Consider the following 23644-nt stretch of genomic DNA (forward strand, 5'->3'; position numbering starts at 1 on the left):
AACTGGTTCCTTAGCAACTGCTAAGGTGACAGGTGACTTTGGATTGGGGTAGGGGAGGCATCTTTTTGTTTTGCTTTGGTTTGGGTAGTAGCATTATGTACTTAAGGATTCTTAAACACACCTCTGATATGTCTCAATCCACTGCCATTATAATGCTTTTCTTAAAATATAGTTTTTATTGATTTCAGAGAGGAAGTGAGAGAGAGAGATAGAAACGTCAATGATGAGAGAGAATCATTGATTGGCTGCCTCCTGCACGCCCCACACTGGGGATCAAGCCCGGAAACCCGGGCATGTGCCCTGACCGGGAATCGAACCGTGACCTCCTGGTTCATAGGTCAACTCTCAACCGTTGAGCCACACCAGCCAGGTGCCATAATAATTCTTAGTGATGCCAAATTGACCCATCATTGGCCTTTTCAGGTTGACTCATGAATCCTTTTTCTTTTCTTTTCTTTTCTTTTTTTATTAATATACAAGGGGCCCAGTGCACGAATTCATGCACCTTGAAAGGAACTGTGGGCTGCGAGGCTGCAGTGGGCACAGGGGTAGGTCTTGGCCCATCCTCCAGGCCCCCGCCCAGCCCCTCCCACCACGGCCCCCTGTCCGCTGTCTGCCGGCAGCCCTGCTCCCACCGCCACCGCTGCACCCACTTGCTGACAGCGTGGAGCGATTGGGGCCGGCGCCAGCAGCAGGTGCAAGTGGGGTCGGCACCGGCAGGAGGTGTGAGTGCTGGGTGGGACCGCGGCGCGTGGGAGGAAAGAATTTTCAGTAACCACCAGAGGCTCACCCCGATGACAGCGACCAGCGCCCCGTCTTGGTCTGGCACCCCCCCGCTCACCTACTCCACCATCCCGCTGCAGCCGACGCCTGCCATGCTCCATGCTCTGCCGCCTACTGCCCATGCCTGCCATGTTCCATGTGCACCCCCTGGTGGTCAGTGCTCATCATAGCGACCAGTTGTTCGGTTGTTCTACTGTTCAGTCTATTTACATATTAGTGTTTTATATAGATATTTTGTTGTTGACATCAGAGAGGAAGGGAGAAAGAGAGAGGGAGATAGAAACATCAATGATGAGAGAGCATTATTGATCGGCTGCCTCCTGCACACCCCCTACTGGGGATCGAGCCCGCAACCCGACATGTGCCCTTGACCGGAATCGAACCCAGGACCCTTCAGTCCGCAGGCTGGTGCTCTATCCACTGAGCCACACCAGCTAGGGCACTCATGAATCCTTTTGACATGGCTCCCGCTAGTCTTCGATAGCTTCCTTGCTGTCCATATGACAGGACGTCCCACACTATCTACATTCCGTACGCCGTGCCCGGGGTCAGCCGTGTCTTCCGGGAGTCTTGTTCCCTTAGCGGAAATGAGAGTTAGATCCCACAGTCTGGGCATCGGGTGTCCTTGCTCCAGCACTGGGTGCCGTTTGTAGGCCCTGTGCGTGGACAGGGAGGAAATACTGTTGTGTGTGTGTTGTTGATTGTAAGGTAAAACACAGACTGATGCTTCCAGTCCAATTCCAGGACGTCTTCCTACTCTCATGGGTCTCTGTCGGTACCTCTTTTCTCCAGTCCCCACAGAACCGTCCCCCAAACGCCCGCGACCGGGTCGGAATAGGCATCGCAACACTTTCATTACTGAACACGGTTCCTGTCACACGCGGTGCTTTTCGCGTTCAGAGTGTGTCCCGGGGGGTGGGCTTCCCGCCGCCACGCTGCTGAGTCTCGTGGATCAGTCTCTCACCGTGCGACGTGGCTGCCACTCAGTACACGCACGGTTAGGCTCATTGGTTTCATTGTGGTTTTCGATTTTTAGGGATTGATTTCTTTTGATTTCATTTCATTTTGTAATGATGTAGCCTATTTACAAGGCTCCAAAGTTAAATCTACAGAGCAAAGTCGTAAGTTCAGGGGAAATCAGCCTTAGTTCCGGGCCTCTCCCTCCCCCGGAGGTTTGATTTCTTTTTGTTTGTTTTGGTTTCTCCTTACGTTTTGTGGGTTGTTGTTTTTTTTAACATAAGCAAGTACATACAGATATGGGTAAAGGTCTTCCTCTCCCTTCTGGATAAATGACAGCGAACTCCACACACTTTCTCCATCTTGCTTTTTTGTTTGCATTACGTCCTGAGACCACCCTGTAGGAGTAGTAGATGGAACTATTCCTTGGTTCTTCCTATACAACTGCGTCCTGCCCCTTTATGTAAATACTAGAGGCCCAATGCGTGAAATTCGTGCAAGGGGCTCAGCCCTCGCAGCCCCGGCTTCGTCCGGAAGGTTGTCCGGACGGTCGTTCTGCTGTTCAGTCTAATTAGCATATTAGCTCCTTATTATATAGGAGCCCATAGTCTAGTCCACCTGCTCCCCACTGCAGACATTTCTGGGGTTTCCGGTCTTTGACTTAACAAACCTTCTTGCAGTGAGTAGCTTTGTGCAAACATCATTTCATATTTTCACATCTCACCTAGGAGTGGCTCCTAAGAAATAAGATAGCTTGGTCAAAGGATAAATATGTATGTCATTTTGCTACTATTGCCAAATTCCCCATTATAGTGTTTAATTTTTACACTAATTTTTTAACAAAGAAATAAATGTACAGGATTCAAACACCAACAGATGTAACGAGATAACCCTGTAGCAGCCACCCCGCATCCCACTCCAGCCCCTCGTCTGCCTGGTCCTAGGCCACCCACCCCGGAACTCTCCCCACGCCAGGGAACTGTTGTTCATTTCTTACGTCCCGGAGTGTTTTATGGGAATCCATCAGATGCAGAGTCAGACGGAGAGAGGGAAAGACAAAGGAAGGGAAAGAGAGAATGTCCCTGACTTTTTCTTTTTTTTTCACTCCAGAAGCCTTCCGGCCATCCTTACCATCCTAACTCTCAACCCCATCATGCACTGCTTCCACCAGCTAGCTATTACTGTCCCCAATCGTAGCCTGAAGCCCAGAGAGGTTGAGTGACTCTCCCAGGGTCACACAGTAAGCGACAGAACTGGGCTCTCTCCTGCTTTCTCTCTGCTTTGGCTGCACATGCTGCCCTCCCTACACACACACACACATACACACACACACACACACACACACACACCACCTGCAGCAGCACCCTTCGGTTAGAGGGTTACCTCCCTGGACCCCTGCTCCCTAAGGGGGACTAGTCTGTCCCAGAATCTAGGTGTGATGTTCCTCCCCCAGCACACACTCGCCCCAGCCTTGCTCGGGGCAGCCAGGTCTGCTTAGCATCCAAGACCCAGGCCTACTGGAGTGCATCAGCAGTGAGCCCCAGTTAGCAGGGGCGGCACAGAGGCAGCCCAGGGGCCCCTAACACTCAGCCAGCCGCTGTGTGCACCTCAGCAGTCTTCACCCAAGGTCTTGGGTCCACAAATCTGAGCCCAGATCCCGGTGGGTTCCCGTGCAGGTTCCCCAACCGTCCTGAGCCTCGGTTTCCCTTTAGGTCACCGCACGGGACAGCGGTTCCCATCGAGGCCTCACTGTGCTGCAGCCCGTTGTGGGTGCTGGGCCCGCGGTCCCCTCCACCCTGCCCAGAGCCCAAGAGAAGGTGTGAGGGGCAATTGCAGTGTTTTTCTGGCCCTAAAGCAGGGGTCCTCAAACTTTTTAAACAGGGGGCCAGTTCACTGTCCCTCAGACCGTTGGAGGGCCGGACTATAGTTTAAAAAAAACTATGACCAAATTCCTATGCACACTGCACATATCTTATTTTGAAGTAAAAAAACAAAACGGCAAAAACACCCGCATGTGGCCCGCGGGCTGTAGTTTGAGGACGCCTGCCCTAAAGGACCTGGAGGCCTCTCCACGCTGAGCCTCCTGGTCTTCAGATGCAGCTGGAGAAGGACACGTGGCTCGAGTCCCAGCGTAAATACTTTGACACAACCGCAGTCTTGCCACCATCATGGGCTTCGGGCCTGGGGTCATTGCCGTGACCTCAAACCACACTGCCGGGACCCTCCGCCCTCCTTCCGGCTCCTTCCGAGACAGGCCCTGGGGTACTGTTTTAAGGCGCCTGTGAAGACACCCTTTACCCAGATCCTTGTAGTTGTTGTCTTTGTTTTTTATTATTTTTTTTAAATATATTTTATTGATTTTTTACAGAGAGGAAGAGAGAGGGATAGAGAGTTAGAAACATCTTATCAGCTGCCTCTTGCACACCCCCTACTGGGGATGTGCCCGCAACCAAGGTACATGCCCTTGACCGGAATCGAACCTGGGACCCGTGAGTCCGCAGGCCGACGCTCTATCCACTGAGCCAAACCGGTTTCAGCTGTTTTTTATTATTTTGTTAATCCTCACCTGAGGATATTTTCCCATTGATGTTTAGAGAGAGTGGAAGGGAGACAGAGAGACTGAGAGAGAGAAACATTGATGTGAGAGAGACCCATTGATTGGTTGCCTTCGCACACGCCCCGCCCAGGGCCTGGGATCGAGCCTGCAACCAAGGTATGTGCCCTTGACCTGAGTCGAACCCGGGACCCTTCAATCCCCAGGCCGATGCTCTTTCTGCTGAGCCAAACCGGCCAGGGCTGTCCTTTGTTTTGTTTTGTTTTAATGGTAGTAAGTGTAACAGGCCTACACCCAATACAATGATATTTACCCAGATTCTGCACCCGCTGGGGAACAGGCCACACAATTCATTCTGATGGCGTAATTAATTCAAATTTACATTAATTAAATTAAAACATTAAACTTGTTTCTTAATCTACTCCGAAGAAGTTCGGCGATTTAATTGCTATGAAACAAGATAACTGAAATAAAGAGGATATTTAACATACTTATTAAATGCCACTTAGGATTTCTGATTAGTATTTTTAGGGTCTAATTAGTGTCTAATTAGCTTGCTATAGGCTATCTTTTCACAATAGCGATTAGATTTCCAAACATCCCGAATAAACACGTGTCCATGAAAGGAGAAGATTAAGCATGCGATGGGCGGGCGTTAATCAGGAGGCATCGGCAGGGTATTGTTTTCGACCTATAAATACCCGCACTTATTAAAACCCATCGAGTGTTGCTTTTCACCATTAATTGCTGTTTAATCAACTTCAAATAAATGAGGGAATCTCTGAGACCAGCTGTCATGGCTGGAGACAGATGAAGGACCCGGAAAACGGGAGTGTGAGGTGAGGGATCAAGAGGCAGGAACGGACCCGGTGGTGTGGCTCAGAGGTTGAGTGTAGACCTAGGAACCAGGAGGTCCTGTGAACCAGGAGGTCGCAGTTCGATTCCCGGTCAGGGCACATGCCCAGGTTGCAGGCTCCATCCCCAGGAGGGGGTGTGCAGGAGGCAGCCCATCGATGATTCTCTCTCATCATTGATATTTCTCTCTCCCTTTTTCTCTGAAATCAATAAAAAAAAATTATTTTTTAAGAAAAGAGGCAGGAAGTGTCCAGACTGGGTGGCTCAGTTGCTTGGAGCACCCTCCCGCACACCGAAAGGTTACGGGGTTCAATCCCCGGTCAGGGCGTATACGGGAGGCAACCAATCCATGTTTCTCTCACATCGATGTTTCTCTCTCTTTCTCTCAAACCAGTAAATATATCCTCAGATGAGGATTTTTTTTTTTAAATCTTTTTAGAAAGAGGCAAGAAGAGGAGGAAGGGGAGGCAGGAAGCTTACGCAGCCATGGGTGGTGCTGGTGGAGGGGAGACGAGACAAAAAGAGGTGTTGAATTTCCACCGGGTTTTCCGGCTGGTGCCCATCTCTGGGGAAGGGTTAAGACTGAAATCCCAACTTGGAACAAGTTTAAAGAATAAGAGTTAACCGCGAACCAACGTTCCGGCTCCAAATTCAGAACCCCTAGGGAGCAGCCGCCCAGCCCGGAGGGAGAAGGGGGAGGAGGCCAGGTGTTGGAATGAGAGACCTCGTCTCTCTACTTGCTGTGTGATACAGAGTCAGTCGCCGAGCCTCTCTGAGCCTCAGTTTCCTCGTCTGTAAAAATCAGGGCCAGCTTCCTGGGTGGCTCAGGGCTCCACGCTCAGAAGGACCCCATGCCTGGTTTAATGCCATCACCTTGAAATTCTTAATGATTGTTGCCAAGGGGGCCCCCCATCTTCGGTGTGCACCGGACCTACAGACCAGGTAGCTCCTCTTGGTGAAATATCAGCCCCCTCTCTGGTGGGGTCGCTGTGGGATCTGCAAAGCCATCGTGACTCGGGGAGCCTCACCTCACCCGGTGAGCGGAGCGGCCCACGGAAGCGCGCTCCCGGGACACGGGCTCCGGTGGCCTGTGGGTATCGGCACGGCCACCCCTTCCCTGGGAGGAGCGACGGCAGGGATCTGGGCTCCCGGACACTCTCTGTCCATCAGCCCGGCCTGCTCTTCTGGAACCTTCTGACTGCCCTGCCTTCCTTGCCGGCCTCTCTCCAGCTGATCGCCTGGGAGCCGGAGCAGGAAGAGGAGGTTACCATGGTGACTGCCCGACCCAACTTTCAAGACAGCATCCACGTGGGCTTCGTGTCGGGCCTGAAGAAGTTCACGGAGTACTTCACGTCCGTGCTGTGCTTCACCACGCCCGGGGACGGGCCCCGCAGCAGCCCGCAGCTGGTGCGCACCCTCGAGGACGGTAGGCACCCCCCCCCCTGCAGCCTCTGCCCCGCCCGCCCACCCAGGGCCCAGGCACAGGGCGGCCTGGTCTCCTCTCCCATCCTGGGCGCCCCGGGCTGTCTTGCAGACGGTGGTCTCTCTCTGGCTCTAACTGGCATTGGGTGGGGCGGGGGGGGGGTCCTCTTGGGGTACAGTGCCTGGGCCTGTGGGGCACCTGAGCTTCAGTGACATCCTGGACACCTCGCTGAAGGTCAGCTGGCAAGAGCCGGGGGAGAAGAACGGCATCCTCACAGGTAGGCGCCGCGCCGTCACGGGCCTGGGAGAGGGGAAGGTCCCCTCGCCTGTCCTCTGCCTCCGACCGGGTGCCATCCCCAGCTCCCAGCAGCCACCCCTGCTCAGAACATCCTCCGAGGAGGAGCTGGCCCTCCCTCCCAGGAGCACCCCCACACTCCCCACCCCTTTAGGGACCCCATGAGGCTTGCAACCAGGGCAGCAATGGGCAGTGGCAGTTCGTCCCGGGCAAACCCCCTGACCTGTCCCCAAGGCCCCCTGTTCTCTGACTTCTGCGTGAGCAAAGCCCACCAGCCTAGGCTCATTTCCCCAGCCCTTCCCTGTTCCCGTGTCCGCAGCTTCAATAAAGGGCCTCTCGAATTTAAAAAAAAAAAAAAAAAAAGGCTCACGGCCCCTCCACTCTGGGATGCATCCCCATGTCCAGCCCCAGCCCTCACATGGCCACCACGAGGACGTGCTCATCCCCGCCCCTGCCCATGGGGGTGCTCCTCCCTCCCCCCCCCCCCAAGGAGCACGTGGGGCCCTGGGCCAGGTGCCTCCGCCTGCCTGGGTCCCAGGGCTTCCTGGGCGGAGCTCACTGTGGACAAGTGAAGGCGTGAGGGGCAGGGCAGCGGGTCCAGGCCAGCTCACCGCCATGGCCAAGCTCACGCGGCCCGGGGCCCCCAGGGTACCGGATCTCCTGGGAGGAGTTTAACCGCACCAACACCCGCGTGACACACTACCTACCCAACGTGACCCTGGAATACCGCGTGACGGGCCTCACCGCGCTCACCACCTATACCATCGAGGTGGCCGCCATGACCGCCAAGGGCCAGGGCCAGGTGTCTGCCTCCACCATCTCCTCCGGGGTGCCGCCAGGTAGGTGCCCGGGGGGGGGGGGGGGGATGGACTCCTCCTCTTGCTCCTGATCGGCACCCACTCAGGAGGTCCCTTGTCCTTCAGGAATGTGGTCTGTCTCCCCCAGAGCTCCCCGCCTGGGTCCCTGTCCCCAGTCCTCCCACAGCAGGTCCTCTCATGAGTCCAGGCTCCTCCCGTGGCTCCCAGCTCCCCCGTGAGCCTCTTGCTCACATGGGGACCCCGGGAGAGGGAGCCCTTCGTGCCTAGCTCGTTCCCTGGCCCGGGAGCCTCCCCGGGGGGACCCGTCAGCCCCTAAGCCTGTCTCAGGACCCGGTGTGTGAGCCAGGGACTCAGGGACAAGGACTGTGTTGTCAGGATGAGGCCACGCCACGCGCCTTCCTCCTCAGAGGTTCCTGGGAAAAGTGCACGCAGGTGCCCTCTGTGCCCAGAGAGGCCTGTCCCGCGTGGAATGACGTCCCTCTCGCCCCAAATCCCCCAAATCGCTTCAGTCCTCTCTTCCTTTTTCAGAACTCCCAGGCCCCCCCACCAACCTGGGCATTTCCAACATCGGCCCCCGCTCCGTGACCTTGCAGTTCAAGCCCGGCTACGACGGGAAAACCTCCATCTCCCGCTGGCTGGTGGAGGCCCAGGTGAGGCCTGTGCAGGGGAACCCTGGCGCCCAGAAGCCTTCTCTCAGCCTCAGGCGTGCCCACGTTCCTGGGCGCAAAATCCTATGTCCTCATGTCTGTGTGAACTTTCACATGCAGCCATTCGATGGCAACACACCAAAAACGGTCCCAAATCTGCCTCACCTCCACCTGTCCACCTGAGCACACAAATGCACGCCAGACCCCTCAGGCCTGGGCCTGACTGGCTGGCCTAGAAAAGTAACCAGCTGTCACCTGCAGCTCTTTATTTTTATTATTATTATTATTATTATTATTATTATTACTATTACTATTATTATTATTAAATTCCCATCCCCCTCCCCCACCCCTTTGGCAACCATCAGCTTGTTCTCTGTCTCTCTGCAGGTCCCTTTCTGTTTTGTTTTGTTTATTTATTTGTTTTGTTCTTAGGTTCTACATGTAAGTGAGATCATGTAGTGTTTGTCTTTCATGTTATACTAAACGATGCATTTCATTTAGTATAACACCCTCTGGGTCTATCCATATTCTTGCAGGTAGCAAGATTTCATTTTTTTGGCTGAGTATATCCCATTGTATACATGCACCACGTCTGTACGCACTCATCTGTGATGGACACTCGGGTGGCCGTCATGTCTCGGCTATTGCTAATAATGCTGCAGCGGCACAGGGGTGCATCTTTCTCATCAAATGCGTGTTTTGGATTTCTCCAGATGAAGGCCCAGAACTGGGATGGCTGGGTCGTGTGGTTGTTCCATGTGTAATTTTTTGAGGAATTGCCATACTGACTTCCACGGTGTCTGCACCAGTCTGCATTCCCACCAACAGTGCACGAGGGTCCCTTTCCCCACATCCTCACCAACACTTGTTGTTGGCTGACTTATTGATGAGCGGCCTGCAGCCCTTCAAACCTGCAGGGGAACGGGGAGCATTCAGGGGTTCCAGCGTCTGGTCACACCCCCAGGAATTCTGGTTCTGATTTAGCTGGGGTTTTATTTTATTTCTAGAGGCCCGGTGCATGAAATTCATGCACGGGTAGGGTCCCTAGGCCTGGCCAGTGATCAGGGCCAATTGGGGCCTTCCAGCTGCCTGCCCGGGGCCTTTCTTCATTTCACGCTGCCCCCTGGTGGCCAGCACACATCACAGAAAGCAATCAAACTCCTGGTCTCCAGGTCAAACTCCTGAGGGGACACTTTGCATATTAGCCTTTTATAGATAGATAGATAGATAGATAGATAGATAGATAGATAGATTTTTTTCTTTTTTTAATATACATATTTTTATTGATTTCAGAGAGGAAGGGAGAGAGAGAAACATCAATGATGAAAATCATTGATCAGCTGCCTCCTGCGCACCCCACACTGGGAATTGAGCCCACAACCCAGGCATGTGCCCTGACCAGGAATTGAACCGTGATCTCCTGGTTCATAAGTTGATGCTCAACCACTGAGCCACGCTGGGTCGGACTAGCTGGGGTTTTAGAAGCTTGCCAGGATGTTCTGGGAATCACCTAGGGGGCTTGTTGAATGCAGATTCCTGGGTACCAGCCTCAGTGATCTGCTAGGTCGAGGGCCGGGCACAGGAGTGGGTTCATAACACGAGACTCAGATGCAGGCGGGCTGAGGGTCACACATGAAGTCACGCTTAAGAGCCTGGACAGATGGTGGCCCCATCTGGTGCCCTCTAGGTGAGCCCTGGGGTTTGAATCAGGACCTTCCCTGGGCAGGGCTGGTACCTCTTAGAAGCTGGGGCTCAGAGCGCCTGCCTTGGGCCCGCAGGTGGGCAGGTCTAAGGGTGTCTCCCTCGCCAGGTGGGCGTGGTCGGGGAGGGAGAGGAGTGGCTGCTGCTTCACCAGCTCGCCAACGAGCCCGACGCCCGCTCCATGGAGGTGCCCGACCTCAACCCCTTCACCCACTACAGGTAACGGGGCCGGCAGGAGGCGGGGGCTGCCCAGACCAGAACGGGCTTCGGCCCTGGGGGCCTGCCCTCACCATCCTGCTCATCCCCACCCCCCACCCCAGCTTCCGCATGCGCCAGGTGAACATCGTGGGCACCAGCCCTCCCAGCCAGCCTTCCAGAAAGATCCAGACCCTCCAGGCGCCCCCCGACATGGCCCCGGCCAACGTGACCCTGCGCACGGCCAGTGAGACCAGCCTGTGGCTCCGCTGGACGGTGAGGCTCCCCGAGGGCAGTGGGCGGGACGTCTCCTCCATCCTTGTCACCTGCAAAGGTGCCCTTGCCTCCAACAGGCCACAGCAAAGGGGGTGTCCCCCAGAGTACCTGGAGCCCTCTTTTCTCTCTCCCACCTCCAGCCTGGAAGGGTGCCTGGTCAGCGATCTTAGCCACAGGAACAGGTGCCGCGTGAGGGGAGGGAGCTGGGAAACGCTGTGCATTGAGCATTGCCCTGTGCCAAGCATTTTGCATTTTTAATTCCATTTAATCCTCCCAGAAATCCCGCAAAGGACACATTATCAGTCCAATTTACAGTTTAAAAAAATAACAGAGGCTCAGAGAGGTTAGGAGTTCACCCACAGCCACACGGCTCCCAGGGGTGGGTCTGGGATTCAGATGTGAGGTAAGGGCTGCTTCTGAGGTTGGGGGGAGGCGGGGTTTCACCTTTCAGATTGTCCCCACAGATCAGGGTTGTCACGACCCCAGGTGACCCTGCAGGGGGAAATCGTGCTGACTTGCTGAGGGCATTCTCTCCCGCCAGGAGCTGTCCTGGATGCTTTATTCAAAGTCAGGCTCTGAGCCCTGTCCACAGCCTTGGAGGGGAGTGTGGGCCCCAAAACTCAGAGCCCTCGGGACCTTCCAAGGGGACAAAAGCTGGAGCTGTTGTTCTGTTTGAGCTCCCGTCCCAGCAGGGAAGGGACATGCGCGCACGGCCACCCCCGATGGCTATACCGTGGTCTCTGGTCTGTTCCACTGGGTGTCCAGGAGCGGGCCTGGCAGGAGGGAAGATGGGAATGAGGCCGAGGAACGGGAGAAAGTGGCTTAGGCTGTGGGGAGCCCATGGGGACGCGGAATGGGGGGTGAGGGCTGAGGGCTCCCCAGCTCATCTCTGCCAGCCTCAGAGGAGACTCTGAAGGTTGGTCCTGGGCAGACACCTGCTTCCATCCCCGGCTCCCCCAGCGTGCATACACCTCTCCTGCCTGTCAGCGTTGCCCAAGTTTATCCAAACGACCTTGAGCCAGAGACCACAGTCCCCCCAGCCGGGTCATAGGCCCCGGAAAGGAATCCACCTCTCCCCTTCACTGAGACGCAAGCGAGAAGAAAGGGACTGAAATACAGCAGGAGAGACGGAGGGTTACTGGGCAGAAGGACTTCCTGACAGGGACTGGTGCCCGTCCACACGCAGGATGCCGTCTCCAGGGCCGGCATGAGCGAGGCCGGGCATGGTGTAGGCAATAAGGAAGTGCACGTGGGCAGCCTGAGTGAGGGAGCTGAGTGGCAGAGACAGCCAGGGCCAACGGGGCCTTGCTCATCTATGTGTTGGGCAGACAGCCTTGGTGGGTCTGCCTCCCGGGTCTGCCTCCCTTAGCAGGGCGGTGCATTTGCCACGTGCCCAATAAAGAATGGGTGCAGCCGCTCCTTGGAGCCGGGCGCGGAGGGATAGGGAGACGGGGGGCCGTCGGAAGCGCAGTTTCACAATCTAAGGACGGCAGGTGGGGTAATCCTGGAGGCTCCCTGGAAGAGGAGGCACGGGCAGTTCTTTGTGCCCAGGCTGGGCCTGGCCTCACAGCTGCCCTGCCCCACTCCTGCTCTCCTGCAGCCTCTCCCGGAGATGGAATACAACGGGAACCCCGCGTCGGTGGGCTACAAGATTAAATACAGCCGGGCAGACGGCCACGGCAAGGTGCTGAGCCACGTGGTCCTGGACCGAGTGGAGCGGGAGTACACCATCGAGGACCTGGAGGAGTGGACGGAGTACCGCGTCCAGGTCCAGGCCTTCAACGCCATCGGGAGCGGGCCCTGGAGCCCGATGGTGATGGGCAGGACGCGGGAGTCAGGTACCGCCCCCTCGAGCCAGCCACCCCGTGGCTTCCCGGGGTCTGTGGCTGGGACGCCCCCACCTTTGTCTCTCTGCCCTCAGGTCCTCCCAAGGGCACACACCTGGAGCCGTTGTTCTGTTTGTGCTCCCGTCCCACTGCTCACGCTGTGCCCACCGCCCCCCCCTCTCCGCCCTCACCTTGAACTCTGACCCCAGGGGTGCCCGAAAGAGACTTAGGGGGTGGAGTGGGTCCTGGGGAAGGAAACGGGGCACCGACCCCAAATAGAGTAGGGGTTGGGTTAGCTCCCAGAACATTCCAGAAACACAACCAGCAGCTCACAGGGGCCCGGCAAGGGGTCATCCAGAGAACCTGAGCCCCCAGCCTGCAGGCCGCCTGCTTTGTCCACGTGTGGTTTCCTCCCCGTGGCTTTGTCCTGGCGCCTTGGAACTGGCAGGTCCCTGCCCACCCCGGTCCCTGCCCGCCCCGGTCCCTGCCCGCCCTCCCTGCTGTGCTGGCAGGAAATGCAGGCTCATCCACGGTTAGCCTGAGCAGAGGAGCAGGGGGGCTAACCTGGAGAAACGGCATCTGTGACGTGCCCCGGCCAGAAGGAATCTTGGGGGGAAATGCTCTCTTTGGGGACTGAGCCCCGTTTTCTCCCCCAGGCCCCACTCCCCTCCTGTGCACTGTCGGGTCCTGTTTAGGTCCTGACACCGTTCTCCGCGCCCCCTTTCTCCCTCAGTCCCGTCCGCGGGCCCCACCAACGTGTCTGCGCTGGCCACCACCTCCAGCAGCGTGCTGGTGCGCTGGGGCCCGGTCCCCGAGGCCGAGCGCAACGGGCGCGTGCTGGGCTACAAGGTGAGTCCCGCTCCGGGCCAGGAGGAGGCCGAGGCTCCACCGGCTTCCCCATCCAGGGTGCCCTGCCCCCGGGGCCCAGGCTCTGCCTCCAGAGTGGGCACAGGGGATCTGTCTGGCTTCCTATCCACCAGTCGCCCTGGCAACCAGAGTCCTCCCTGGGGGTGGGGGGGCTTCCAGGGAAGGCATGGGGTCCTTGGGGCTGTGCTGCCTCCCCCAGGAGGCCACGCTGGGTGCCCCAAGCCTCACTCTCAGCTCCGGTGGGCGCAGCGTCAGTTTCTACCACCTTCTAGAATCCCTCCCCAAAGCCGAGCCTACCTGCCTAGTCCGGCCCTGGCCCGGAAGTCGGGAGATGTGCCTTCAGGTCCCGGCTCTGCCACTACTGGCTGTGTGACCTTGAGCAAGTCACACGCCCTCTCTGGGCCTGTTTTCCTACCTGGGTGCTCCCTAAGGGACCTCCCGGCTCCCTGGCTGAGTGCGTCTTTGGGTCCCCCTCTTTCCTGTTCCCCACGCCGCCCTGGGGCCACACCACTGCAAGGAGCCCAAGTCCACCCGCTCCATCCACCCCTCGGCCCCTGGGCAGGGGACTTAGGAGACGGGCTGGCAGGGCAGAGCCAGGCCGAGGCCGAGGCGAGGTCCTCACCGGGCGCTGGGCTCCGGCAGGTGCTGTACAGGGAGAAGGACTCGGACCCCCAGCCCCGGGTCTGGCCGGTGGAAGGGAACGCGTCCCTCAGCGTCCAGCTCACGGGCCTGGGCAAGTACGTGCTCTACGAGGTCCAGGTGCTGGCCTTCACGCGCATCGGGGACGGCCGCCCCAGCCGCCCCCCGGTCCTGGAGCGGACGCTGGATGACGGTGAGTGCCCGTCCCTGCCCCCGCCCCTCTGGGGTCCCCCTCTGTTCCTGGGAGAAGCCGGTCGCTGGGGGTCACCAGCCCCCTGGGAGGGGGTGCTGATTACAGACTGCGCCTCTGTAAGGACGGAAGGACCACACGGGCAGTTTGGCATCTGATCTCGCTCTCGCTCTCGCTCTCTCTGGGACAAATGTCCGGAACCGAGACTTGGCACCTGTTTTGACGTCCTATTCACCTGGGACAGGTTCGCCTTTGAGTCGAGGTCCGTGGGAGGGAAGGGCTTGATTTTCCCTGGTCACGAGCCCCCTGGTCCTGTGTGCAAAAGAGAGATGCCAGCAGGGCTCCGGGCACTCATCCCTGTGGCAAAGGCAGACGGACCGGTCCTCTGCCCCCTCCCTTTCCCCACGCACGTACTCACAGACTGCCCCCCACAAACATCTGTGGGGTCCAGACAGGAATGCAAGAGGAAGCCCAAACACCTATGTCCCTAGAGTCTGAAGTTATAAATCAAGCTAATGAGCTGTTAAATTAAATACGTCCTGTCCTCCTACCTTGACAAATATATCCTCATATGACCTGGAAAGCCAAGTTCAAGTTTAGAAATCTCAGACTCCTGGGCGTACTAGGGCATCACAGAGGAGTGCCACCCCCCCCCTTGCCCCCAGGGCTTCTCCCTTCCTCTCCTCTAGCCCGTGCCACTCAGTCCCCCATCCACACGCACCCAAGAGCCACCCCTCCATCCAGAGGTGCCGTCTGCAGGGGTGGGCCTGGGAGACAGGCCTGTGCAGACCTGGGAGCAGGCTCGGGCCTGTCTGGGCAGAGGATTCCAGGTCTAGAAAGAGGAGTGGTGTGGGCTCGGGGTGGCCATGTCCCCTTCCCCCTTCCCCCAGCCACTTCACCCCATGGGGGCAGCAAGTCAGAGTGGTACCTTCTAAAGCACAGACCTGCCCGGCCGGCGTGGCTCAGCATTGACCTAGGAACCAGGAGGTCACAGTTCAATTCCCGGTCAGGGCTCATGCCCTGATTGCTGGCTTGATCCCCAGTAGGGGGCGTGCAGGAGGCAGCCGATGGATGATTCCCATTATTGATGTTTCTCTCTTTCTCTCTCTCTTCCTCTCCCTTCCTCTCTGAAGTCAATAAAAATATTTATTTTAAAAAATAAAAATAATGATAATTAAGCACAGACCTCCTTGCCCGGCTCTGAGGGCATGGACATAATGTGTGCACATGTGCACAGACCAAGCTAAAGGTCCCTCCTCGTTCCTGCCAATCAGGCCCATGTTGAGGGTAGAGACCTCCGATAGCATTTTCGTGTGCGGACACTGTGTTAGGACACGGTGCCCGGCACAGAGCAGCGCCCCACGGATTCTGTTGAGCTGAGTGCCCCCCACCACGCTGCTCTGCCAGAGCTGACCTGGCTCAGGGCTGAGCAGCAGCTTCGCTCACTGTCCCCCACTTCTCCTTTGTCCCCCCAGTCCCGGGACCACCCATGGGCATCCTGTTCCCAGAGGTGAGGACCACGTCAGTGCGGCTGATCTGGCAGCCCCCCGCTGCCCCCAACGGCATCATTCTCGGTAAGCCTGTCCCCTTCCCGTGCCCCGGCCACAGGAAGGAGGGGGCATAAGGCGTAAAGGAGGCAAATTCGGTGTTGGCAGGAGGAAAACTAGCCAGGAGGTGCCCCCATCTCATCTCCTCACGAACAGTTCTGGATCATGTTTCTCCCATTAGAAAGCTCAGTCTGTAAGATCAGCAGCTGGAGGGCAAGGTCCAGGTGGGGGCTCACTGGTTAACTTGGTTCCTTCAAGAGTCCCAGGTCCCCAGCATAGGGGCCAATCTGGTAAACCTCAGCTGCGGTTCCCACATATGACCAGGTGGGGGTGCCCTGGCTGGCTCAGCAAAGCCATGCTCACAGGAGCTAACCTCCAGGGGGCGTGCCGATCAGATGCATCAGTGCCTCAGAGGGCAGACTGGAGACGAGGGAAGGCAGGTGCACTGGACTGGAAAGACCTGGGTTGGAATTGCAGCTCAGTCACTTCCCAGCAGGTGGCCTGGCCTCTCTGAGCCTCCCTTTCCTCACCTGAGGCTGTTAAGTGGGTCACAGACACTGTGGATAGAGCCCCCGTCCATGCTCCCCGCCCTCCCCCCCGCCCCGCTGTCACACTCCCCACAGGCCCCTGAAGACACAAGAGTGACCAAGACGGCTTCACGCAGACGGACCACAGCCAGGGTGGCCCCCCTGCAGACGTTGGGGTGGCCGAGGAAGGAATGACCCTTTCTCAGGGGTTTGGGGGGCTCAGCCCATGTCCTTCCTCCCCCCCAGCTTACCAGGTCACACACCGGCTGAACGCCACCACCGCCAACACAGCCGCCGTGGAGGTGCTGGCACCCAGCGCCCGCCAGTACACGGCCACCGGCCTCAAACCCGAGTCCGTCTACCTGTTCCGCATCACCGCCCAGACCCGCAAGGGCTGGGGAGAGGCTGCCGAGGCCCTGGTGGTGACCACCGAGAAGAGAGGTGACTGCCCACTGGGGCTGGGGAGGCCTGAAGGGCAGCTGAGCGCCCCCCCCCCTACCCACCCACCCAGGTGTTCAGACCCTCTCCCCATGGACGGCTGGGCTCAGCTGGCTAGGGTCACCCTGCCCTGGCCTGGGATGGAAAGTGGGCTCAGTGCCTGACTGCCAAAGAGAGCTCAGGACCCCCGAGGCCTGGCGCCTGTCTGTCCCATGTAACAGACCTTCTTTCTGAGCCTTGATGTTCCCGTGCAATGGATCAGCACCCCCAACCCCTGCCCCGAGCAGAGATGGCGAGGCTAGGCCGTCAGGGATAACTCTGAACAGCTCTCCCGGAACCCGGGGCTGGGCTGGGAGTTCCCCTGCGAGGGGCCTGCTCCGCCCCAGCTGCCGGGTCTCTGAGGGGCAGGCTGCCGAGACCTGCTTCTGAGACTGTCCAGTGGGTGGAGGGTGGTGTGCAGCCCTGGCGCCCCCCGAGGTGGGGCTTTCCAGAAGCCGACCTGAACCCCGCATGCCTGTGGACGGGGTCTATTAGACAGTGTTCCCAGGAAAATCCAGAGGGCAGTGGCCTCCACCAGTTCCCACGGAGGGAAGGGGCCTGTGTCCCTCTCAGCAGCAGGGGGCCGGTAGGTCCCCTCTCAGCACCGGCAGGCAGGGAAAGGAGCCGATGTGGGTGTCTCCTCACTGTCAGGCTCTGCCCGGGCTGCCCTGGGGTGGGGGGGGGAGTGTACATTCCCAGGCACCTGAGGACAGGCCACGGGCCAGGAGCCACACAGGTGCTGGCTGTCGGGTGGGGCAGCGGGGGCCGGCCTGAGCCCAGAGCACCTCCTTTCCCCACTTGAGAAGTTGCTCGCCCCCCCCCCCACCCCGCCGGCTCACCTGCTCCTCCGGCCCCACAGACCGCCCACAGCCCCCCAGCAAGCCCGTGGTGCGGCAGGAGGACGTGAAGGCGCGCAGCGTGCTGCTGTCCTGGGAGCCGGGCAGCGACGGGCTGTCCCCCGTGCGCTACTACTCCGTCCAGACCCGCGAGCTGCCGGGCGGCCGGTGGGCGCTGCACTCCGCCTCCGTGAGCCACAACGCCTCGGCCTGCGTGGTGGACCGGTGAGTCTCCAGCACCTCCGCCCCGCGCCGCCCGCCTGGACCGCCGTGCGGTGCCCCGAGGGGGCTCCCTCCGCCCCAGGACCTCTCTCCAGCACGCTCAGCCCCGCCGCTCTGTCCTAACCGCCCTCCTCTCTCTGGGGCCTGTTACCGCGGCCTCTTAATTATCCACTTCTGGAGCCTGGAAGCCCCTCAGCGAGCGCGCTCCATCCTTCATTAGCGGTTTCGCCCAGCCCGGCGGCACCTCCAGCCTCGTCTCTAATAGGGAGCGGAGCTTCCCTCCGCGACTCCGGCTTCAATAGCGTTCCTAGTGGGTCGTATTTTTTACGCTCCGGTTGACGTGACCGGGAGTTTTGAGCGATACTTTCCTCCCAGTAAATCCAAAAAGGAAGCCGTTTGCCTGGAGAGGAAGTGAGGCTGATAGAGATGAAGTGTGGTTCACTCTTGAGAGCCACGACCCTTCCTAAATTGGCTGAATTCGGGAAAGGGATGGCAGTTCCCGGAGGGGGAGCTGCTGGTGATCCTCCTTCGAGGCAAGAAATGTGCAGATGGTCCCTCCTGGGGACCATCCCTCCTGGGGACCATCCCTCCTGGGGACCATCCCTCCTGGGGACCTATGGCTTATCATGGAGCTAAAGGTGTGGCCACACCCCAAGCTGGCATGGTCTAGGGCCAGCCTGGGAGCTCAGGGCCTGGCCCCTGATTGTCCCATGTAACAGACCTTCTCTCTGAGCCTCGATGTTCCCATCTGTGCAATGGATCGACAACCCTGCCCCTTGCCCCGAGCAGAGAGGACGAGGCAAGGCCATTAGGGAACCTCCGTTCACTGAGCCCCGTTCCCCTACAGGCTCAAGCCCTTCACGTCCTACAAGTTCCGAGTGAAGGCGACCAATGACATCGGGGACAGTGAGTTCAGCGAGGAGTCGGAACCGCTGACCACCCTGCAGGCCGGTCAGTGCCCCCACGCTTGGGTGTCTTTCTCTTGGTCCACTGGGTACCTCCTGAGCACTAGGTGACCTCTTCTGGGGGGAGGGGCCATCCAAAGATGGGAGGGGCCTGCTGGGCCGTTGTCTGGCTCCGGCGGCGGGGGGATGGGGGGGGACAGAGTGCCAAGGAGGTTTGGGCCAGAGGGGGCTTTTGCCTGGGGCTTAGCGCCCACAGCCAGCCTGGCTCCTAGTGTATTTCTTCTCTGATGTCTCTCAAGCTGGTGGCCAACCCCAGAAAACCAGTGAACGGGAGTGGGGGGGCCTCAGGAGCAGAGGCCTGTGGCTTTAGGAAAGAGAGGAGGAGGCACTGGGCTCTTGGGCTGTGGTCAAGGTCCCAGCCCCTCTCTCCCTCCACCCTGGCCCTTTGTCTGCAGAAGTTGGGGTGGTGGGTGACCCGAGGCAGAGCTGCCCACAGTTCAGTGTCCTCCCAGGGGCCTCAGTCCCGGCCCCCAGAGCTCACCTGTCCGCCTCTCTCCCCAGCCCCCGACGAAGCGCCCACCATCGTCTCGGTGACACCCCACACCACCACCTCCGTGCTGATCCGATGGCAGGTGAGGCCCGGCAGCAGGGAGGGGTCAGGCACCAGGGCCCCCCTGCAAGCCCCCCTGCAGGGAAAGTCCTTAAAGAGAAAACAGGGAGGGACCCCCCCCCCAAAACCCTCCCCCAGCCCAAGGCTACGTCCCTCAAATGACCGTGACCTAGGCAGCTGGGAGCCGGGAGAGGAGAGCAGGTGGGGCCATCGTGGCGAAGGGGCCGGGAGGTGCCAGCAGCCGCTAGGGATGCAATTAAGGATCAAATAAAGGGCTGAGTGGTTTCAGCAGGATTTTTAAGAGAGGCATAAAAAGTAGCTTTCACCGTCTCCCGAAGCTTGTTCTGCTCAGCTGTGGACGAGAGCAGAAAGCAAAGGAGACACGATGGAGGTGCGGGGAGGGCGGGAAGCAGCGGGTGGCGCGGGGGGGTGGGTACATCTGCCCTTGTTCTGGCCTAAGAGCTGGAGAGGACTGGGCTCTCAGGAAACTCCCGGCAGAGGGATCAGCAGGCTGAGGGTGGCTAGTGACCATGTCCGGCAACTCCTAGGCAAGGTCCAACTCTGTGAGAAGATCCAGGGTCAGGCTGGGGCCCCAGGGATGCTGTGTGACCTTGGGCAAGTTCCTTAACCTCTCTGAGCCTTGCCTTTCTGCTCTGTTAGGTGGGATGGCACGGTGATTCCCGCCCTTCCTTGCCTCGTAGGGTGTGCTGCAAGGATGAAATAAAACCGTGTTGGAAATGCCTTGTGAATTAAAAAGGCTCAGTGTCCTTTTGACTCCCTTTCCTGGTTGAGACTCGGTCCCTCCTCTGTGGCCTCGGGAGGCAGGATGGGGAGGGCGGGAGGAGCAGAGTGGAGGAGGGTGAGCTGCATGGTCCCGGCCCCTCTCCATTCCCCACCCCCTTCCCTGCAGCCACCGGCTGAGGACAAGATCAACGGCATCCTCCTGGGCTTCCGGATCCGGTACCGCGAGCTGCCGTACGAGGGTCTGAGGGGCTTCACGCTTCGCGGCATCAACAACCCGGGGGCCAGGTGGACAGAGCTGACCTGTGAGTGACCCTGCGGGACTGGGGGGCGGGGAGGGGGGCCAGCTCGCCTGCCTAAAGCTCTCAGCTTCCTGGAATCACTCTAACCCAGGGGTCCTCAAACTTTTTAAACAGGGGGCCAGTTCACTGTCCCTCAGACCGTTGGAGGGCCGGACTATAGTTTTTAAAAAACTATAAACAAATTCCTATGCACACTGCACATATCTTATTTTGAAGTAAAAAAACAAAATGGCAAAAACACCCGCACGTGGCCCGCGGGCCGTAGTTTGAGGACGCCTGCTCTAACCCGAAACCCTGCCGTCCACCCCCCTGTGTGCCTCTCACCCCTGTCCCCTTCGGTCACTGAGCGAGTGTTTATTGAGCACCTTCTCTATGCCCTGGACACCGGGGACCACACAGACAGGGTCCCTGCCCTCTCAGAGCGCCGAGGCTGGGGAGGACGTATCCCAGGAGAGCCTAGAACAGTGTCGGGAAAGGCTTCCCAGGAGGGTGGACCCGGATGGAGGATTCCATGGCAACCGGTCCAGCGGGACAGGGCGGGCCCAGCATGTGCAAAGGGCCTGAGGTGGGGAGGAGGGCCAAAAGCCAAGCCTGGTCACCGCCCACGGGCAGCAGCCCGGCCCCCTCCGGGTCCAGGGAGGTCACCGCTCTGCTCTGGGCTCCTCAGAACCCAGCCTGCCTCTAGGGAAGGGGGACCTCCCAGGGAGAGGCACGAGGGGATGACCTGTTGCATTTGGGGGTTAGGAGGGTTGCGTCGGTGGCAGGATGGCTGGCGATGGGGTCCAGAGGCAGGAAGGCCAGTGGGAGGCTAATGCAGGAACGTGGGCAAGAGCGTGAGGTTGGGGCCAGGGTGGCCGGCTCGGGATGGGACTGAGGGCCGGGGTCAGAGATGACGTGCCGTGGGCTCCATGACGGACTCAGGCCAGGGACAGGGACAGGGATGGGTGGGAGAGGGAGGAGCCCAGGTGGGAGGTGGGACCACTCACCAAAACAGAGGCGAGCAGGAGGGCCAGAGCCGTTCAAGATCCCCTCCGCTATGAATTTTCCTCCCGTCATTCCCCTGAGCCTTCCCGGCCTTGTCCCCGAGCGAGAATTCGCAGACAGCGTGACGATGGACCGCGTGGCCCAGGCGCCTGAATAGAAAACCTCGAAGTGGCCGATCCGAGGCCTGCGTTGTTTGTTTATTTAGCAGCCACGTGCTTGTGACTTTTCTATTGCCCGAGATTCATAGCCCTGTTTCCTGGTAGGAAAGTAGTTCCTGGTTCAGATGAGGAAATGAACGGCCACTGCCTGGTGGCGGTTTGCAGGAGCGGAGGCCAGGGAACGAGTTGGGGCGAGAGGGTCCCCCAGCACGTCCCCAGGGATGCTGGGCTCCAGGGGGCTCAGGGTACCCCGTGACCTCAGACCAGCGCACACCGGGGGCAGGGGCCGCACTGGCGCCTCGCTCAGCATCAGGAGCCCCGTCCCCTCTCTCCGTCCTGCCCCCCTCATTGGGGTCTTCGTGGAGGGGGGTGTGTACTAACCTCGGCTGTCTGCTGTCTCCCTCCGGCCCCTCCCCGCGCCTCCCCACCCGGTAGCCTTGTTCTCCATGCGGAACCTGAGCCGGCCCAGCCTCACGCAGTACGAGCTGGACAGTAAGTCTTGCATGGCGGCTCCGTCCGGGGCCCGCGCCCTCCGCAGGGATGGGGAGCGGGGCCTCTGAGGACACCTGACCGCAGGCGAGGGGCGCGCCCACCTCGGGCTACCGCCAGGATGGGACCGCCCTTCGCCCCTGCGGATCTCCCACAACACACCGAGCTGCAGGGCCCCCGGGGAAGCTGTCCCCCAGGCCTCGGTCCGTGGGGTGCGGCACGGAAAAGCAACCCGCTCTGGTCTGTGTGCTGGGCTGGGGGGCGGCGGGGCCGTCGCGGGAGCTGTGGGCTCGGCCGGGTGGCCGCACAGGTGTCCGTGTCACTGCCGCCGGCCGCCGGACCCCCCCTCCCCCCCTGCCAGGCCCAGCCAAGGCACCTCAGCTGGGCTCTGTCTTCCGGCCCAGACCCAGCCGTGGAGGGAGCAGGGCCCCCCCCCTTCCCTCCAGGGACCAGGAAACCTTGCTGCCTGCGCCTGGCCAGCCCTGGTCCTGTTTCTCAAGTCCCAGCTGTGGTTCCCCGGAGTCCTGGGGCCTTGGACAAGGGACCCCCACTCTGTAGGACTGAACCGTCCCTGTCCTTCCTTCCTCAACCGGTGGCTGCACAGCCCGCTCCCCACTCCCGCTCCAGAGGGGAGAATGTCCACCCAGGGAGGGAGCTGGGGAGTCAGCCACGCCCCCAGCAGGGACAGCGCCCCCACCCAGGACCCACCCAGGACGTCAGAGCCCATTTCCTGTACCTGCTTCCCCCCCAGCTACTGTCCAGGCATCTCCCCAGGCGCCCCAAACCCGGGAAAAACGCAGGGTTTCTTAGCCCAGAGTTCACGTCCATACGCCCCTTCCCTTAGGGCTGAGCCCCTGTCAGGCGCTGGAAACTTTTAGCATCGGCCATGCGGGGAAGGAGTGACACGTGACCCGGTGGCCAGGACAGGCAGGGGAGTGACCTATGACCCAGGCCAGGCAGGGGAGTGACCTCTGACCCAGGACAGGCAGGGAAGGAGGGACCCGTGACCCGGTGTGCCCGGGACAGCCTCTGTTCTCGCCAGTGTCCCGACACAAACATGAAGAGTGCCCCTTTCAGCCTCAGCCGTGTGCCCGAGGGTCCCCCGGGGCCAGGAAGCCAGCCAGCGTCACCTGGGCCAGGTTCCCAGGCCTCCTCTTCCCTGCTCTTCCTGCGTCTCCCCTCGGGGACCAGCATCACAGGGTGCATCCTCCAGCCTCCCCACAGCCCCACCCTCCATGGCTCTGCCCCCTGCAGGACCGTGACCTCTGTGTGTCTCTCCCCGCCCCCCTCCTCTCGCCCACCACAGACCTGAACAAGCACCGGCGCTACGAGATCCGCATGACCGTGTACAACGCCGTGGGCGAGGGGCCCCTGAGCGCCCCGCAGGAGGTCTTCGTCGGGGAGGCAGGTGAGTGCCGCTGCCCTCGGCCCCGGCCCACCTGTCCTGCCCCCACGAGGCCCAGCCCACCTCCTTCCCCTCCCTGGAGTCAGCGGCTCCGCACACTCACCTCCCCTCACGCCCTCCAGTGCCCACGATGGCGCCCCGCAACGTGGCCGTCCACGGCCCCACGGCCACGCAGCTGGACGTGACGTGGGAGCCTCCCCCGCCGGAGAGCCAGAACGGAGACATCCAGGGCTACAAGGTACGGGCGCTCCGGCCACAAAGAGGGTCCGGGGGCAAAGGCCAGGCTGGGGCCTGGGGGTGACCCAGAGGAGGTGGTGGGAGAGGCCCCGGGGTCTACACCCGCTGTTGGGTCACAGCCCACGGGATTATCGTGCAGCTGGGACAAAAGTACACCCGCCTGTACCACGTCCTGGGAT

General features: G+C 59.7%; 1 protein-coding gene across 2 annotated transcripts in view; it reads left to right on the forward strand.

Moving 5' to 3' along the window:
- Window positions 1–23644, forward strand: part of SDK2 (sidekick cell adhesion molecule 2) — a 212894-nt gene that overhangs the window by 158260 nt on the left and 30990 nt on the right. Inside the window, exons 19-36 of one of the 2 annotated variants that reach the window (XM_079799164.1) lie at window positions 6380–6575; window positions 6751–6849; window positions 7514–7705; window positions 8213–8334; window positions 10142–10251; window positions 10353–10503; window positions 12104–12341; window positions 13063–13178; window positions 13839–14028; window positions 15501–15599; window positions 16346–16540; window positions 17436–17637; window positions 18482–18585; window positions 19101–19171; window positions 20060–20195; window positions 21770–21826; window positions 23130–23231; window positions 23351–23466. In XM_079799164.1, the coding sequence (XP_079655290.1) occupies window positions 6380–6575; window positions 6751–6849; window positions 7514–7705; window positions 8213–8334; window positions 10142–10251; window positions 10353–10503; window positions 12104–12341; window positions 13063–13178; window positions 13839–14028; window positions 15501–15599; window positions 16346–16540; window positions 17436–17637; window positions 18482–18585; window positions 19101–19171; window positions 20060–20195; window positions 21770–21826; window positions 23130–23231; window positions 23351–23466 (2496 nt within the window). The remainder of the gene's footprint in view (window positions 1–6379; window positions 6576–6750; window positions 6850–7513; window positions 7706–8212; window positions 8335–10141; window positions 10252–10352; window positions 10504–12103; window positions 12342–13062; window positions 13179–13838; window positions 14029–15500; window positions 15600–16345; window positions 16541–17435; window positions 17638–18481; window positions 18586–19100; window positions 19172–20059; window positions 20196–21769; window positions 21827–23129; window positions 23232–23350; window positions 23467–23644) is intronic. The other variant, XM_079799163.1, reaches the window with a different exon arrangement.

This window comes from Cnephaeus nilssonii (assembly GCF_951640355.1).
Source record: "Cnephaeus nilssonii genome assembly, chromosome: 19".
NCBI lineage: Eukaryota > Metazoa > Chordata > Mammalia > Chiroptera > Vespertilionidae > Cnephaeus > Cnephaeus nilssonii.